General features: G+C 43.0%; 1 protein-coding gene across 1 annotated transcript in view; it reads left to right on the forward strand.

Moving 5' to 3' along the window:
* LOC124045396 (laminin subunit alpha-5-like) overlaps positions 1–17,500 on the forward strand; it is a 255,140-nt gene that overhangs the window by 184,454 nt on the left and 53,186 nt on the right. The window contains 9 exon segments of the mRNA XM_046364693.1: positions 3,328–3,458; positions 4,159–4,239; positions 4,487–4,701; positions 9,157–9,257; positions 9,496–9,679; positions 10,586–10,726; positions 15,898–16,049; positions 16,261–16,371; positions 17,107–17,218. Of these exon segments, the coding sequence (XP_046220649.1) occupies positions 3,328–3,458; positions 4,159–4,239; positions 4,487–4,701; positions 9,157–9,257; positions 9,496–9,679; positions 10,586–10,726; positions 15,898–16,049; positions 16,261–16,371; positions 17,107–17,218 (1,228 nt within the window).

The following is a 17,500-nucleotide window of genomic DNA, read 5'->3' on the forward strand; positions in this document are numbered from 1 at the left end:
ACTGCTAACTACAACAACATCTAACTACTGCTAACTACAACAACATTTAACTACTGCTAACTACTGCTAACTACAACTACATTTAACTACTGCTAACTACTGCTAACTACAACTACATTTAACTACTGCTAACTACAACTACATTTAACTACTGCTAACTACAACTACATTTAACTACTGCTAACTACAACTACATTTAACTACTGCTAACTACAACTACATTTAACTACTGCTAACTACAACTACATTTAACTACTGCTAACTACAACTACATTTAACTTTAACTACAACTACATTTAACTACTGCTAACTACAACTACATTTAACTACTGCTAACTACAACTACATTTAACTACTGCTAACTACAACTACATTTAACTACTGCTAACTACAACTACATTTAACTACTGCTAACTACAACAACATTTAACTACTGCTAACTACAACTACATTTAAACTGCTAACTACTGCTAACTACAACTACATTTAACTACTGCTAACTACTGCATTTAACTACAACTACATTTAACTACTGCTAACTACAACTACATTTAACTACTGCTAACTACAACTACATTTAACTACTGCTAACTACAACTACATTTAACTACTGCTAACTACAACTACATTTAACTACTGCTAACTACAACTACATTTAACTACTGCTAACTACAACTACATTTAACTACTGCTAACTACAACTACATTTAACTACTGCTAACTACAACTACATTTAACTACTGCTAACTACAACTACATTTAACTACTGCTAACTACAACTACATTTAACTACTGCTAACTACAACTACATTTAACTACTGCTAACTACAACTACATTTAACTACTGCTAACTACAACTACATTTAACTACTGCTAACTACAACTACATTTAACTACAACTACAACTACATTTAAACTAACTGCTAACTACAACTACATTTAACTACTGCTAACTACAACTACATCTAACTACTGCTAACTACAACAACATTTAACTACTGCTAACTACTGCTAACTACAACTACATTTAACTACTGCTAACTACTGCTAACTACAACTACATTTAACTACTGCTAACTACAACTACATTTAACTACTGCTAACTACAACTACATTTAACTACTGCTAACTACAACTACATTTAACTACTGCTAACTACAACTACATTTAACTACAGCTACATTTAACTACATTTAACTACTGCTAACTACAACAACATTTAACTACAACTACATTTAACTACTGCTAACTACAACTACATTTAACTACAACTACATTTAACTACTGCTAACTACAACAACATTTAACTACTGCTAACTACAACAACATTTAACTACAACTACATTTAACTACTGCTAACTACAACTACATTTAACTACAACTACATTTAACTACATTTAACTACTGCTAACTACAACAACATTTAACTACAACTACATTTAACTACTGCTAACTACAACAACATTTAACTACAACTACATTTAACTACTGCTAACTACAACTACATTTAACTACATTTAACTACTGCTAAATACAATGACATTTAACTACTGCTAACTACAACTACATTTAACTACAACTACATTTAACTACTGCTAACTACAACAACATTTAACTACATTTAACTACTGCTAACTACAACTACATTTAACTACATTTAACTACAACTACATTTAACTACATTTAACTACTGCTAACTACAATGACATTTAACTACTGCTAACTACAACTACATTTAACTACATTTAACTACTGCTAACTACAACTACATTTAACTACAACTACATTTAACTACAACAACATTTAACTACATTTAACTACTGCTAACTACAATGACATTTAACTACTGCTAACTACAACTACATTTAACTACATTTAACTACTGCTAACTACAACTACATTTAACTACAACTACATTTAACTACTGCTAACTACAACAACATTTAACTACAACTACATTTAACTACTGCTAACTACAACTACATTTAACTACTGCTAACTACAACTACATTTAACTACTGCTAACTACAACTACATTTAACTACAACAACATTTAACTACTGCTAACTACAACTACATTTAACTACTGCTAACTACAACTACATTTAACTACAACAACATTTAACTACTGCTAACTACAACTACATTTAACTACTGCTAACTACAACTACATTTAACTACAACTACATTTAACTACTGCTAAATACAATGACATTTAACTACTGCTAACTACAACATGTTGACTCCCATGTTGACTCCCATGTTGACTCCCATGTTGACTCCCATGTTGACTCCAATGCTTCCCACAGTTGTCCCATGTTGACTCCCATGTTGACTCCAATGCTTCCCACAGTTGTCCCATGTTGACTCCCATGTTGACTCCCATGTTGACTCCAATGCTTCCCACAGTTGTCCCATGTTGACTCCGATGCTTCCCACAGTTGTGTCCAGTTGGCTGGATGTCCTTTTGGGTGGTGGACCATTGTTGATACACACAGGAAACTGTTGAGGGTGAAAACCCAGCAGCAGTGTAGTTCTTTAGACAAACCGGTTCACCTGATACCAACCTACCATAACCCCTTTCCAAGGCACTTCAAAACTCCTTCTTTAACCCGTCTCCTCCCCTTCATCTCTACACTGATTGAAGTGGATTTAACAGGTGACATCAATAAGAGATCATATCTTTCACCTGGATTCACCTGGTCTGTCTATGTAGTGTATATTTAGTAACTTACTTTGAAGAGATGGTGTTTGGTAGTCTAATTTAAATGTACTTGTCTATAACTGCCATTTCCTGAAAGTCAGACTCCTCCCACACGCCAACTCATTTGCCTCAGCTTCAGAAGCACCACAGTGGCTGTGTTTACCCTTCGATATATTCACCAGACTTGACCCGAGGCAATTTTTCATATGTTGTATAAATATTATTCTAGATTATATATATATTTTTATTATAATAATTCCCCCCCAAAAAAAGGCATTTTATATACATTTATTTTGTATTAAACAGATTATAAAAATGAAAAAAAAAAGGATTTGTCCACAATTTGCCTTAACAAAATAGAAACTAAATAGTTAGTCTGACTTCATCCAGATTCCTTTTGGATTTAACTCATTTGCATATCTTAATAAAAACTATTTCAGAGACATTTTAATAAAGAAAAAGGTTTTATACTTGTGTCTACAAGTCAACTGGTAAACATTGATTTGTGATTTAAATACGGAGGGGGGTAAAATGGCCTTGTGAGGGTGTGGTGCCTGGCCTTAATATTTACCATTCTTTACCCTTTATCATGTTGTTGTTGTTGTTGTTGTTGTTGCTCTTAGAACTGTCAACACAACAGGGCTGGAGACCACTGTGAAAAGTGTCAGGGTGGTTTCCTTGGTAACCACTCTCTGGATGGACACGCCCAGTCCTGTGACACCTGCCCCTGTCCTCTACAAGTGGCCTCCAACAAGTCAGTAGCATCTCCTCTTTCATTCCCCTTTCATTTGCTCAGCTTTCACATATTGTAGAAACGGTACGTTTGTTTTGCTGACGACAACGTCCGACTTAATCTCTCTCTCTCTCTCTCTCTCTGTCTCTCTCTCTCTCTGTCTCTCTCTCTCTCTCTCTCTCTCTCTCTCTCTCTCTCTGTCTCTCTCTCTCTCTGTCTCTCTCTCTCTCTCTCTCTCTGTCTCTCTCTCTTCTCTCTCTCTCTCTCTCTCTCTCTCTCTCTCTCTCTCTCTCTCTCTCTCTCTCTCTCTCTCTCTCTCTCTCTCTCTCTCTCTCTCTCTCTCTCTCTCTCTCTCTCTCTGTCTCTCTCTCTGTCTCTCTCTCTCTCTCTCTCTCTCTCTCTCTCTCTCTCTCTCTCTCTCTCTCTCTCTCTGTCTCTCTCTCTCTCTCTGTCTCTGTCTCTGTCTCTGTCTCTGTCTCTGTCTCTGTCTCTGTCTCTCTCTGTCTCTCTCTGTCTCTCTCTGTCTCTCTCTGTCTCTCTCTGTCTCTCTCTCTCTCTCTCTCTCTCTCTCTCTCTCTCTCTCTCTCTCTCTCTCTCTCTCTCTCTGTCTCTGTCTCTGTCTCTCTCTCTCTCTGTCTCTCTCTGTCTCTGTCTCTCTCTCTCTCTCTCTCTCTCTCTCTCTCTCTCTCTCTCTCTCTCTCTCTCTCTCTCTCCTGTGTAGTTTTGCAGTGGGCTGTGTAGAGAAACCCAACAGGATGCTGTGTCTCTGTATGCCTGGCTACGCTGGGCCCCAGTGTGCAAGGTCAGTACTTACATACCATGTTGATACACGCCATATATCATACAGTTGTATTATTATGACATGGCTGTGATGTGTGATGTGTTGCCCCAAATTAAACTGGAAGTGAAGAGAGCAGTTTTAGGAAGAAAAAGGCTGTTTAAAAAAAATATATATATATCGACTGAAATAATTTTAAAACTGTTACAAATACACTTTGTACCCATTTCTGTCTCGTCCTCCTTTTTCTCCTGTCTCCTCCCTCTCCCAGGTGTGCTCCCGGTTTCTACGGCAACCCCATGGTGATTGGCAGCACGTGCCAGCCATGCCATTGCCATGACAACACGGACCCCAACATGCTGTTCAGCGACTGTGACGGGCTGACGGGCGAGTGTCACAGCTGCATGCACAACACCGCCGGGACGCACTGCGAGATCTGTGCCCCCGGTTTCCACGGTGACGCCGTCACTGCCAAGAACTGCACCAGTAAGACCAAAAGGCCTGATCTGACAATGCACACTCGCTTCAACTCTCTCTCTCTCTCTCTCTCTAGCTCTGTCTCTCTCTCTCTCTAGCTCTGTCTCTCTCTCTCTCTAGCTCTGTCTCTCTCTCTCTCTCTCTCTCTGTCTCTCTCTCTCTCTCTCTCTCTCTCTCTCTCTCTCTCTCTCTCTCTCTCTCTTTCTCTCTACTATCTCTCTCTCTCTCTCTAGCTCTGTCTCTCTCTCTCTATCTCTCTAGCTCTCTCTTTCTCTCTCTCTCTCTAGCTCTCAAGCTCTCTCTCTCTCTCTCTCTCTCTCTCTCTCTCTCTCTCTCTCTCTCTCTCTCTCTCTCTCTCTCTCTCTCTCTCTCTCTCTCTCGTGCGCACACACACACACACACACGCTCTAGGCTAATCCCAGTTTACATAGCCTCTCCCCTCTGCACTAAATATCTTTCTCTTTAATTCAGGAAGTCTCAAAGACTAGTTCTGTTTTCACAAGGTCTTAACCTCTTAACTTCTATAATAGATCTGGTTCTCTGTGTGAAGTGTGTACTGTGTAGTTGTTGCAGTGTTTAGTGATTCCACATCTGTCTGTGCATGACTTCCTGTTGCTGAAGTTACACTTTTTCTCAATTGCTAAAAAACACTAAAACCCCATTGGCTGAACAAAGTTCTCAGTTGCTAAAACACTAAAACCCCATTGGCTGAACAAAGTTCTCAGTTGCTAAAAAACACTAAAACCCCATTGGCTGAACAAAGTTCTCAGTTGCTAAAACACTAAAACCCCATTGGCTGAACAAAGTTCTCAGTTGCTAAAAAACACTAAAACCCCATTGGCTGAACAAAGTTCTCAGTTGCTAAAAAACACTAAAACCCCATTGGCTGAACAAAGTTCTCAGTTGCCTGAACTCATTTAGCTAATGATGCAGTCTGTTATCTATACCTTCAACCATTTCACATGGTAAAACACCATTTTCAGATCTCACTTAGACTTTTCAGCAAAACTCTGAAACACATTCTCATTCTCTGAAACACATTCTCATTCTCTAAACACATTCTCATTCTCTAAACACATTCTCATTCTCTAAACACATTCTCATTCTCTAAACACATTCTCATTCTCTAAACACATTCTCATTCTCTAAACACATTCTCATTCTCTAAACACATTCTCATTCTCTAAACACATTCTCATTCTCTAAATACATTCTGCACTCTAATACACATTCTCATTCTCTAAACACATTCTCATTCTCTAAACACATTCTCATTCTCTGAAACACCTTCTCATTCTCTAAACACATTCTCATTCTCTGAAACACATTCTCATTCTCTGAAACACATTCTCATTCTCTAAACACATTCTCATTCTCTAAACACATTCTGCACTCTAATGCACATTCTCATTCTCTAAACACATTCTCATTCTCAAAACACATTCTCATTCTCTGAAACACATTCTCATTCTCAAAACACATTCTCATTCTCTGAAACACATTCTCATTCTCTGAAACACATTCTCATTCTCTAAACACATTCTCATTCTCTGAAACACATTCTCATTCTCTAAAAACATTCTCATTATCTGAAACACATTCTCATTCTCTGAAACACATTCTCATTCTCTGAAACACATTCTCATTCTCTGAAACACATTCTCATTCTCTGAAACACATTCTCATTCTCAAAACACATTCTCATTCTCTGAAACACCTTCTCATTCTCTAAACACATTCTCATTCTCTAAACACGTTCTCATTCTCTAAACACATTCTCATTCTCTGAAACACATTCTCATTCTCTGAAACACATTCTCATTCTCTGAAACACATTCTCATTCTCTGAAACACATTCTCATTCTCAAAACACATTCTCATTCTCTGAAACACATTCTCATTCTCTAAACACATTCTCATTCTCTGAAACACCTTCTCATTCTCTAAACACATTCTCATTCTCTAAACACATTCTCATTCTCTGAAACACATTCTCATTCTCAAAACACATTCTCATTCTCTAAACACATTCTCATTCTCTAAACACATTCTCATTCTCTAAACACATTCTCATTCTCTGAAACACATTCTCATTCTCAAAACACATTCTCATTCTCTAAACACATTCTCATTCTCTGAAACACATTCTCATTCTCTAAACACATTCTGCACTCTAATACACATTCTCATTCTCTAAACACATTCTCATTCTCTAAACACATTCTCATTCTCTGAAACACATTCTCATTCTCTAAACACATTCTGCACTCTAATACACATTCTCATTCTCTGAAACACATTCTCATTCTCTAAACACATTCTCATTCTCTGAAACACCTTCTCATTCTCTAAACACATTCTCATTCTCTAAACACATTCTCATTCTCTAAACACATTCTGCACTCTAATACACATTCTCATTCTCTAAACACATTCTCATTCTCTGAAACACATTCTCATTCTCTAAACACATTCTCATTCTCTGAAACACATTCTCATTCTCTAAACACATTCTCATTCTCTGAAACACATTCTCATTCTCTAAACACATTCTCATTCTCTGAAACACATTCTCATTCTCTGAAACACATTCTCATTCTCTAAACACATTCTCATTCTCTAAACACATTCTCATTCTCTGAAACACATTCTCATTCTCTGAAACACATTCTCATTCTCTAAACACATTCTCATTCTCTGAAACACATTCTCATTCTCTGAAACACATTCTCATTCTCTAAACACATTCTCATTCTCTGAAACACCTTCTCATTCTCTAAACACATTCTCATTCTCTAAACACATTCTCATTCTCTGAAACACATTCTCATTCTCTGAAACACATTCTCATTCTCTAAACACATTCTCATTCTCTAAACACATTCTCATTCTCTGAAACACATTCTCATTCTCTAAACACATTCTCATTCTCTGAAACACATTCTCATTCTCTGAAACACATTCTCATTCTCTAAACACATTCTCATTCTCTGAAACACATTCTCATTCTCTGAAACACATTCTCATTCTCTAAACACATTCTCATTCTCTGAAACACATTCTCATTCTCTGAAACACATTCTCATTCTCTAAACACATTCTCATTCTCTGAAACACCTTCTCATTCTCTAAACACATTCTCATTCTCTAAACACATTCTCATTCTCTGAAACACATTCTCATTCTCTGAAACACATTCTCATTCTCTAAACACATTCTCATTCTCTAAACACATTCTCATTCTCTGAAACACATTCTCATTCTCTAAACACATTCTCATTCTCTGAAACACATTCTCATTCTCTAAACACATTCTCATTCTCTGAAACACATTCTCATTCTCTAAACACATTCTCATTCTCTAAACACATTCTCATTCTCTAAACACATTCTCATTCTCTGAAACACATTCTCATTCTCTAAACACATTCTCATTCTCTGAAACACATTCTCATTCTCTAAACACATTCTCATTCTCTGAAACACATTCTCATTCTCTAAACACATTCTCATTCTCTGAAACACATTCTCATTCTCTAAACACATTCTCATTCTCTGAAACACATTCTCATTCTCTGAAACACATTCTCATTCTCTAAACACATTCTGCACTCTAATGCCCATGTCCTCCATACTGGTAAACACAAGTGGCAACAATCAAATACAAATAGAGACCATATGTCATTGACTGAACACAACCACTCAACATTGATTTAACCTGTTTCAAATGATGCGACACAACCAATATAAGCCAGTTCAGAGAGCAAACAGGTTGCTGAAGGTGGGAAGGAGAAGGTCTGAGAATGGATACTGTAGTACAGTGCATTGTAGGCTGTATACTGTACAATGGATGACTTGTATGGCCCTGAACATTGTGCTTTCCATTTATTAACAGTACTGACTGCTCAATAGATTTTGACTGGTTGCAGGTTCATGTCAACAAAGAACAAGAATTACAGTATCACAGAGACAAAGGACACGTTTGTGAGATGCAGGGTACAGTACTGTAAAAATAGGGGTACAAGGAGGAGGAACAAAAAACAGAACAAAGAGCAAATCAGAGGAGTAATTTCTGATCAATTTTGAGCCACTATGATAGAACATGTTTTTATTCATCAAAGGACAATGAGGGAAAAATGTGAATTTTTTTTAAAAATTAAAAATGTACTTCTCCCTGAGAATTGTATGTGTTGAACAATGTGTTTTCTATGTTTCGGTGTATTGTTCACTGACTGCTTGAGAGTGAATATCATTTTGATCACTTTGTTTGATTTTGAACACAGGTAAAACTATTTTGAGGCGACTGTTTCATTTTGGCGAGAGGAGTCAGAGGTCATGTAAATACTGCTTGAAGATGAGGTTTTGTGTTTCATGTTTTCAGGAAATGGAGCAAGGTTTCAGAAATTATGTTTTAGCAATTGAGAAAAACTGCAATACGTAATAACCCCTGTCTTATTTACCCAGGATGCAACTGCTCCCCATGTGGCACGGCGTCATGTGACCCTCACACAGGACAGTGCCAGTGTAAACCTGGTGTGACCGGTTCCCAATGCAACTGTTGTGAGGTTTGTCCTCTGTTTATTTCTCTTATTCATATTCATGTACATTATGACAATAATTCCTCTTAACTCATCTCGGGAACTCGGAACCAAACAAATATTGGCAGAGACTAACTCATAACCAACTTATATAATCCTTAATACATCATTGATCCTTGGTTGCTTGTCTCTGGCAAAGCTTATTGTCATTGTTAGTTATGATATCCTCATTACCGAGCTGTGTCAATAATGTGTTGTGTTTCAGGACGGCGCGTTTGGCTATGAGTCGTGCTCCGGGTGTCGTCGGTGTGACTGTGACGCGGCCGCGGCGCTGGTCCAACCGTGTGACCCCAGGAACGGTTCGTGTGCCTGCCAGCCAGGGGTCAATGGACCTAATTGTCGCCAGTGTGCCCCTGGGTACTGGGACTACAGTCCGGAGGGCTGCAAGAGTGAGTTATACCTCCATCCTCCTCCTACGTTCTTAGAACAAAGGGTTCCAAAAGGGTTCTTCGGCTGTCCCCATAGGAGAACCCTTTTGGATTCTATATAGAACCCTTTTGGATTCTAGATAGAAGCCTTTTTGGTTCCAAGTAGAACCCTTTCGGATTCTATATAGAACCCTTTTTGGTTCAAGATAGAACTCTTTTTGGTTCCAGATAGAACCCTTTTTGGTTCAAGGTAGAACTCTGTTTGGTTCAAGGTAGAACCCTTTTGGTTCCAGGCAGAACCCTCTGTGTAAATGGTTTTACTTTGAACCCAAAATGGTTCTACCAGGAACCCAAAAGGGTTCTTCAAAGGGTACTCCCATGGAGAGAGCTGAATATCCCTTTTAGGTTCTAGAGCACGTTTTTCTCTAAGAGTGTACTGTAGAGTGTACTGTAGAGTGTACTGTATAATGTACTGTATAGTGTACTGTAGAGTGTACTGTATAGTGTACTGTATAATGTACTGTATAGTGTACTGTATAGTGTATTGTATAGTGTACTGTATAATGTACTGTAGAATGTACTGTAGAGTGTACTGTATAGTGTACTGTATAGTGTACTGCAGAGTGTACTGTAGAGTGTACTGTAGAGTGTACTGTAGAATGTACTGTAGAATGTACTGTAGAGTGTACTGTATAGTGTACTGCAGAGTGTACTGTAGAGTGTACTGTATAATGTACAAGCTGGAGTATATATATGCAAGATGTGGACTGAGCTGGACACTGTGTGTGTGTGTGTGTGTGTGTGTGTGTGTGTGTGTGTGTGTGTGTGTGTGTGTGTGTGTGTGTGTGTGTGTGTGTGTGTGTGTGTGTGTGTGTGTGTGTGTGTGTGTGTGTGTGTGTGTGTGTGTGTGTCTTCCATTCTCTTCAGAGTGTGAGTGTAAGCATGGGCGCTGTGACCCTCGGACAGGGGAGTGTCGCTGTGGAGACGGCCTAACAGGCAAACAGTGTGACAGCTGTTCCCATAGATACAGTGTTCCTGTACAACACGGACATGACATGACCTGCCAACGTAAGTAATGTGTCTGTTAATGAATTCATATGTGCTGCTGGATTGACACTGTTTTACTTTGATTTTATTTGAGAGGGGGAGAGATGGACAGGGGGGAGAGATGGACAGGGGGAGAGAGAGATGGACAGGGGGAGAGAGAGATGGACAGGGGGAGAGATGGACAGGGGGAGAGAGATGGACAGGGGAGGGAGAGATGGACAGGGGGAGAAGGAGATGGAGACAGGGAGAGATGGACAGGGGGAGAGAGATGGACAGGGGAGGGAGAGATGGACAGGGGAGGGAGAGATGGACAGGGGAGGGAGAGATGGACAGGGGAGGGAGAGATGGACAGGGGAGGGAGAGATGGACAGGGGAGGGAGAGATGGACAAGGGGAGGGAGAGATGGACAGGGGGAGAAGGAGATGGAGACAGGGAGAGATGGACAGGGGAGGGAGAGATGGACAAGGGGAGGGAGAGAGATTGACAGGGGAGGGAGAGAGATGGACAGGGGAGGGAGAGATGGACAAGGGGAGGGAGAGATGGACAGGGGGAGAAGGAGATGGAGACAGGGAGAGATGGACAAGGGGAGAAGGAGATGGAGACAGGGAGAGATGGACAGGGGAGGGAGAGATGGACAAGGGGAGGGAGAGAGATGGACAGGGGAGGGAGAGAGATGGACAGGGAAGGGAGAGATGGACAAGGGGAGGGAGAGATGGACAGGGGGAGAAGGAGATGGAGACAGGGAGAGATGGACAAGGGGAGAAGGAGATGGAGACAGGGAGAGATGGACAGGGGAGGGAGAGATGGACAAGGGGAGGGAGAAAGAGATGGACAGGGGAGGGAGAGAGATGGACAGGGTAGGGAGAGATGGACAAGGGGAGGGAGAGATGGACAAGGGGAGGGAGAGATGGACAAGGGGAGGGAGAGATGGACAGGGGGAGGGAGAGATGGACAGGGGGAGGGAGAGAGATGGACAGGGGAGGGGGAGAGATGGACAGGGGGAGGGAGAGATGGACAAGGGGAGAAGGAGATGGAGACAGGGAGAGATGGACAGGGGAGGGAGAGATGGACAAGGGGAGAAGGAGATGGAGACAGGGAGAGATGGACAGGGGAGGGAGAGATGGACAAGGGGAGGGAGAGAGATGGACAGGGGAGGGAGAGAGATGGACAGGGGAGGGAGAGATGGACAAGGGGAGGGAGAGATGGACAAGGGGAGGGAGAGATGGACAAGGGGAGGGAGAGATGGACAGGGGGAGGGAGAGATGGACAGGGGGAGGGAGAGATGGACAGGGGGAGGGAGAGAGATGGACAGGGAGGGGAGAGATGGACAGGGGGAGGGAGGGAGATGGACAGGGGAGGGGGAGAGATGGACAGGGGAGGGGAGAGATGGACAAGGGGAGGGAGAGATGGACAAGGGAGGGAGAGATGGACAGGGGGGAGGGAGAGATGGACAGGGGGAGGGAGAGATGGACAGGGGGAGGGAGAGATGGACAGGGGAGGGAGAGATGGACAAGGGGAGGGAGAGATGGGCAGGGGGAGAGATGGACAGGGGGAGGGAGAGATGGACAGGGGGAGGGAGAGATGGACAGGGGAGGGGGAGAGATGGACAGGGGGAGGGAGATATGGGCAGGGGGGGAGGGAGAGATTGGGAGGGAGAGATGGTCAGGGGGAGGGAGAGATGGACAAGGGAGGGAGAGATGGACAGGGGAGGGAGAGATGGGCAGGTGGAGGGAGAGATGAACATGGGGAGGGAGAGATGGACCGGGGGAGTCGAGAGATGGACAGGGGAGGGAGAGATGGACAGGGAGGGAGAGATGGACAGGGAGGGGGAGATGGACAGGGGAGGGAGAGATGGACAGGGGAGGGAGAGATGGACAGGGGAGGGAGAGATGGACAGGGGGAGGGAGAGATGAACAGGGGAGGGAGAGATGGACAGGGAGGGAGAGATGGACAGGGGAGGGAGAGATGGACAGGGGAGGGAGAGATGGACAGGGGAGGGAGAGATGGACAGGGGGAGGGAGAGATGGACAGGGGAGGGAGAGATGGACAGGGGGAGGGAGAGATGGACAGGGGGAGGGAGATATGGACAAGGGGAGGGAGAGATGGACAGGGGGAGGGAGAGATGGACAGGGGGAGGGAGAGATGGACAGGGGAGGGGGAGAGATGGACAGGGGGAGGGAGAGATGGGCAGGGGGAGGGAGAGATTGGGAGGGAGAGATGGTCAGGGGAGGAGAGATGGACAGGGGAGGGAGAGATGGACAAGGGGAGGGAGAGATGGACAAGGGGAGGGAGAGATGGACAGGGGGAGGGAGAGATGGACAGGGGAGGGAGAGAGATGGACAGAGGGAGGGAGAGAGATGGGCTGGAGGAGGTTGGGGGAAGGAGAAGCGAGGAAAGGGAGAGGGGGAAGAGGATGGAGGGGAGAAAGAGAGAGTCAAGGAGAGAGGAGAAAGAGAAGAAGAGAGTCAAGGAGAGAGGAGAAAGAGAAGGAGAGAGTCAAGGAGAGAGGAGAAAGAGAAGGAGAGAGGAGAAAGAGAAGGAGAGAGTCAAGGAGAGAGGAGAAAGAGAAGGAGAGAGGAGAAAGAGAAGGAGAGAGTCAAGGAGAGAGGAGAAAGAGAAGGAGAGAGTCAAGGAGAGAGGAGAAAGAGGAGAGAGTCAAGGAGAGAGGAGAAAGAGAAGGAGAGAGGAGAAAGAGAAGGAGAGAGTCAAAGAGAGAGGAGAAAGAGAAGGAGAGAGTCAAGGAGAGAGGAGAAAGAGAAGGAGAGAGTCAAGGAGAGAGGAGAAAGAGGAGAGAGTCAAGGAGAGAGGAGAAAGAGGAGAGAGTCAAGGAGAGAGGAGAAAGAGAAGGAGAGAGGAGAAAGAGGAGAGAGTCAAGGAGAGAGGAGAAAGAGAGTCAAGGAGAGAGGAGAAAGAGGAGAGAGTCAAGGAGAGAGGAGAAAGAGAAGGAGAGAGGAGAAAGAGAAGGAGAGAGTCAAAGAGAGAGGAGAAAGAGAAGGAGAGAGTCAAGGAGAGAGGAGAAAGAGGAGAGAGTCAAGGAGAGAGGAGAAAGAGAAGGAGAGAGGAGAAAGAGAAGGAGAGAGTCAAAGAGAGAGGAGAAAGAGAAGGAGAGAGTCAAGGAGAGAGGAGAAAGAGAAGGAGAGAGGAGAAAGAGAAGGAGAGAGTCAAAGAGAGAGGAGAAAGAGAAGGAGAGAGTCAAGGAGAGAGGAGAAAGAGGAGAGAGTCAAGGAGAGAGGAGAAAGAGAAGGAGAGGAGAAAGAGAAGGAGAGAGTCAAAGAGAGAGGAGAAAGAGAAGCAGAGAGTCAAGGAGAGAGGAGAAAGAGGAGAGAGTCAAGGAGAGAGGAGAAAGAGAAGGAGAGAGGAGAAAGAGAAGGAGAGAGTCAAAGAGAGAGGAGAAAGAGAAGTAGAGAGTCAAGGAGAGAGGAGAAAGAGGAGAAAGAGAAGGAGAGAGGAGAAAGAGAAGGAGAGAGGAGAAAGAGAAGGAGAGAGTCAAAGAGAGAGGAGAAAGAGAAGGAGAGAGTCAAGGAGAGAGGAGAAAGAGAAGGAGAGAGTCAAGGAGAGAGGAGAAAGAGAAGGAGAGAGTCAAGGAGAGAGGAGAAAGAGGAGAGAGTCAAGGAGAGAGGAGAAAGAGGAGAGAGTCAAGGAGAGAGGAGAAAGAGAAGGAGAGAGTCAAGGAGAGAGGAGAAAGAGGAGAGAGTCAAGGAGAGAGGAGAAAGAGAGTCAAGGAGAGAGGAGAAAGAGGAGAGAGTCAAGGAGAGAGGAGAAAGAGAAGGAGAGAGGAGAAAGAGAAGGAGAGAGTCAAAGAGAGAGGAGAAAGAGAAGGAGAGAGTCAAGGAGAGAGGAGAAAGAGGAGAGAGTCAAGGAGAGAGGAGAAAGAGAAGGAGAGAGTCAAAGAGAGAGGAGAAAGAGAAGGAGAGAGTCAAGGAGAGAGGAGAAAGAGAAGGAGAGAGGAGAAAGAGAAGGAGAGAGTCAAAGAGAGAGGAGAAAGAGAAGGAGAGAGTCAAGGAGAGAGGAGAAAGAGGAGAGAGTCAAGGAGAGAGGAGAAAGAGAAGGAGAGGAGAAAGAGAAGGAGAGAGTCAAAGAGAGAGGAGAAAGAGAAGGAGAGAGTCAAGGAGAGAGGAGAAAGAGGAGAGAGTCAAGGAGAGAGGAGAAAGAGAAGGAGAGAGGAGAAAGAGAAGGAGAGAGTCAAAGAGAGAGGAGAAAGAGAAGGAGAGAGTCAAGGAGAGAGGAGAAAGAGGAGAAAGAGGAGATAGAGAAGGAGAGAGGAGAAAGAGAAGAAGAGAGTCAAGGAGAGAGGAGAAAGAGAAGGAGAGAGTCAAGGAGAGAGGAGAAAGAGGAGAGAGTCAAGGAGAGAGGAGAAAGAGGAGAGAGTCAAGGAGAGAGGAGAAAGAGGAGAGAGTCAAGGAGAGAGGAGAAAGAGAAGGAGAGAGTCAAGGAGAGAGGAGAAAGAGAAGGAGAGAGTCAAGGAGAGAGGAGAAAGAGAAGGAGAGAGGAGAAAGAGAAGGAGAGAGTCAAGGAGAGAGGAGAAAGAGAAGGAGAGAGGAGAAAGAGAAGGAGAGAGTCAAGGAGAGAGGAGAAAGAGAAGGAGAGAGGAGAAAGAGAAGGAGAGAGGAGAAAGAGAAGGAGAAAGTCAAGGAGAAAGGAGAAAGAGAAGGAGAGAGTCAAGGAGAAAGGAGAAACAGGAGAGAGGAGAAAGAGAAGGAGAGAGGAGAAAGAGAAGGAGAGAGTCAAAGAGAGAGGAGAAACAGGAGAGAGGAGAAAGAGAAGGAGAGAGGAGAAAGAGAAGGAGAGAGGAGAAAGAGAAGGAGAGAGGAGAAAGAGAGGAGAGAGTCAAGGAGAGAGGAGAAAGAGAAGGAGAGAGGAGAAAGAGAAGGAGAGAGGAGAAAGAGAAGGAGAGAGTCAAGGAGAGAGGAGAAAGAGAAGGAGAGAGGAGAAAGAGAAGGAGAGAGGAGAAAGAGAAGGAGAGAGTCAAGGAGAGAGGAGAAAGAGAAGGAGAGAGGAGAAAGAGAAGGAGAGAGGAGAAACTGAAGGAGATAGTCAAGGAGAGAGGAGAAACTGAAGGAGATAGTCAAGGAGAGAGGAGAGGAGAAAGAGAAGGAGAAAGTCAAGGAGAGAGGAGAAAGAGAGAGGAGAGTGGCAAACCGTAGCTTGGTTCTGTTCCAGTATTCTGATGAAGGTGACTAAATGTCTTTCAGCTTGTGACAGCTGTGTAATTGTCCTGTTGGAGGATCTGGACAAAATTAACGACAACTTTGGCTCCGTGGCTCATCAGCTGATCAACCTTAACGCCTCCTCTATCACCGTGACTCAGCTAAACAACCTCAGCAGATCCATGGACAATATCTCTGTGAGTACACACACACACGCACATTGTAAATACACACACACAGACACACGTATGCACACAATGTAACACACATAAAAAGCTAGCACTGCAAAGCTAGCACTGCGATGCAAGGACCACTGCGCCACACGGGAGGCCGTGACAAATACAATTTCATTTTATTTCAAAAACACTCGTTCAATATCTGTTGACTGAGATTGACTCTGTTTCCCAGAATGCCATAGAGAACTACAACAGTACTCTGGATGAGAACAGGAACAGAGTGGACATGTTGGAGGGAGAGATCATGACCATCAACTCAGACATCCTTGGCCTGGAAGATAAGGTGATGAAGATCTGTGTCGAGCATCTCTCTGTTCACCCTTCTCTGTCATTATCTAATCAGTTATTCAGAGACAATGACCATCTCTGTCCACCCTTCTCTGTCATTATTTAATCAGTTATTCAGAGACAATGACCATCTCTCTGTCCACCCTTCTCTGTCATTATTTAATCAGTTATTCAGAGACAATGACCATCTCTGTCATTATTTAATCAGTTATTCAGAGACAATGACCATCTCTGTCATTATTTAATCAGTTATTCAGAGACAATGACCATCTCTGTCATTATTTAATCAGTTATTCAGAGACAATGACCATCTCTGTCATTATTTAATCAGTTATTCAGAGACAATGACCATCTCTGTCATTATTTAATCAATTATTCAGAGACAATGACCATCTCTGTCATTATTTAATCAGTTATTCAGAGACAATGACCATCTCTGTCATTATCTAATCAGTTATTCAGAGACAATGACCTTCTCTGTCATTATACTTTTATTATTCTTATTTTCCTTTAAAAAAAACGTGCATTATCCTTTCCTTTATTCACATAAATATTTACTATTTAAATTCATAACAGTTTGAAGTGTTCAAATACATACATATGTGTATCTACTTGTATCTCCATTACGCCAACATCAGCTTATTGGACTTTATGCAGTTGCGTATCCCAACAAGAATTGATGGTAAGAATGAATGACAGGTGTGCTGATGTAATGTTGTCCTCCCACCAGGTGGTGGCGGTATCAGAAGAAGCAGACAGTCTGGGGAATAGCAGCAGCAACACCCATCAGAGAGCCCAGGACCTGCTCTCACACATGAAGAACATAGTAGGAGAGGTGGAAGGTAGCTGAGAAATCTTTATGAGGGAACCTTCAATCTGAGTCGATGTTTGTTTGTCAGTGAAGATGATTCTTTAAGTGGAGTTCATCCCTCATTTTGCTTGGATCAAAATTACAAAACTCTGATTTTAAAGTATGTGGACACCTGTCGTCTAACATCTCATTCCAAAAGCATGGCCATTAATATGGAGTTGGTCCCCCCCTCTGCTGCTATAACAGCCTCCACTCTTCTGGGAAGGCTTTCCACTAGATGTTGGAACATTGCTACTATAACAGCCTCCACTCT

Source organism: Oncorhynchus gorbuscha, linkage group LG10 (genome assembly GCF_021184085.1).
Source record: "Oncorhynchus gorbuscha isolate QuinsamMale2020 ecotype Even-year linkage group LG10, OgorEven_v1.0, whole genome shotgun sequence".
In the NCBI taxonomy this organism is placed as follows: domain Eukaryota; kingdom Metazoa; phylum Chordata; class Actinopteri; order Salmoniformes; family Salmonidae; genus Oncorhynchus; species Oncorhynchus gorbuscha.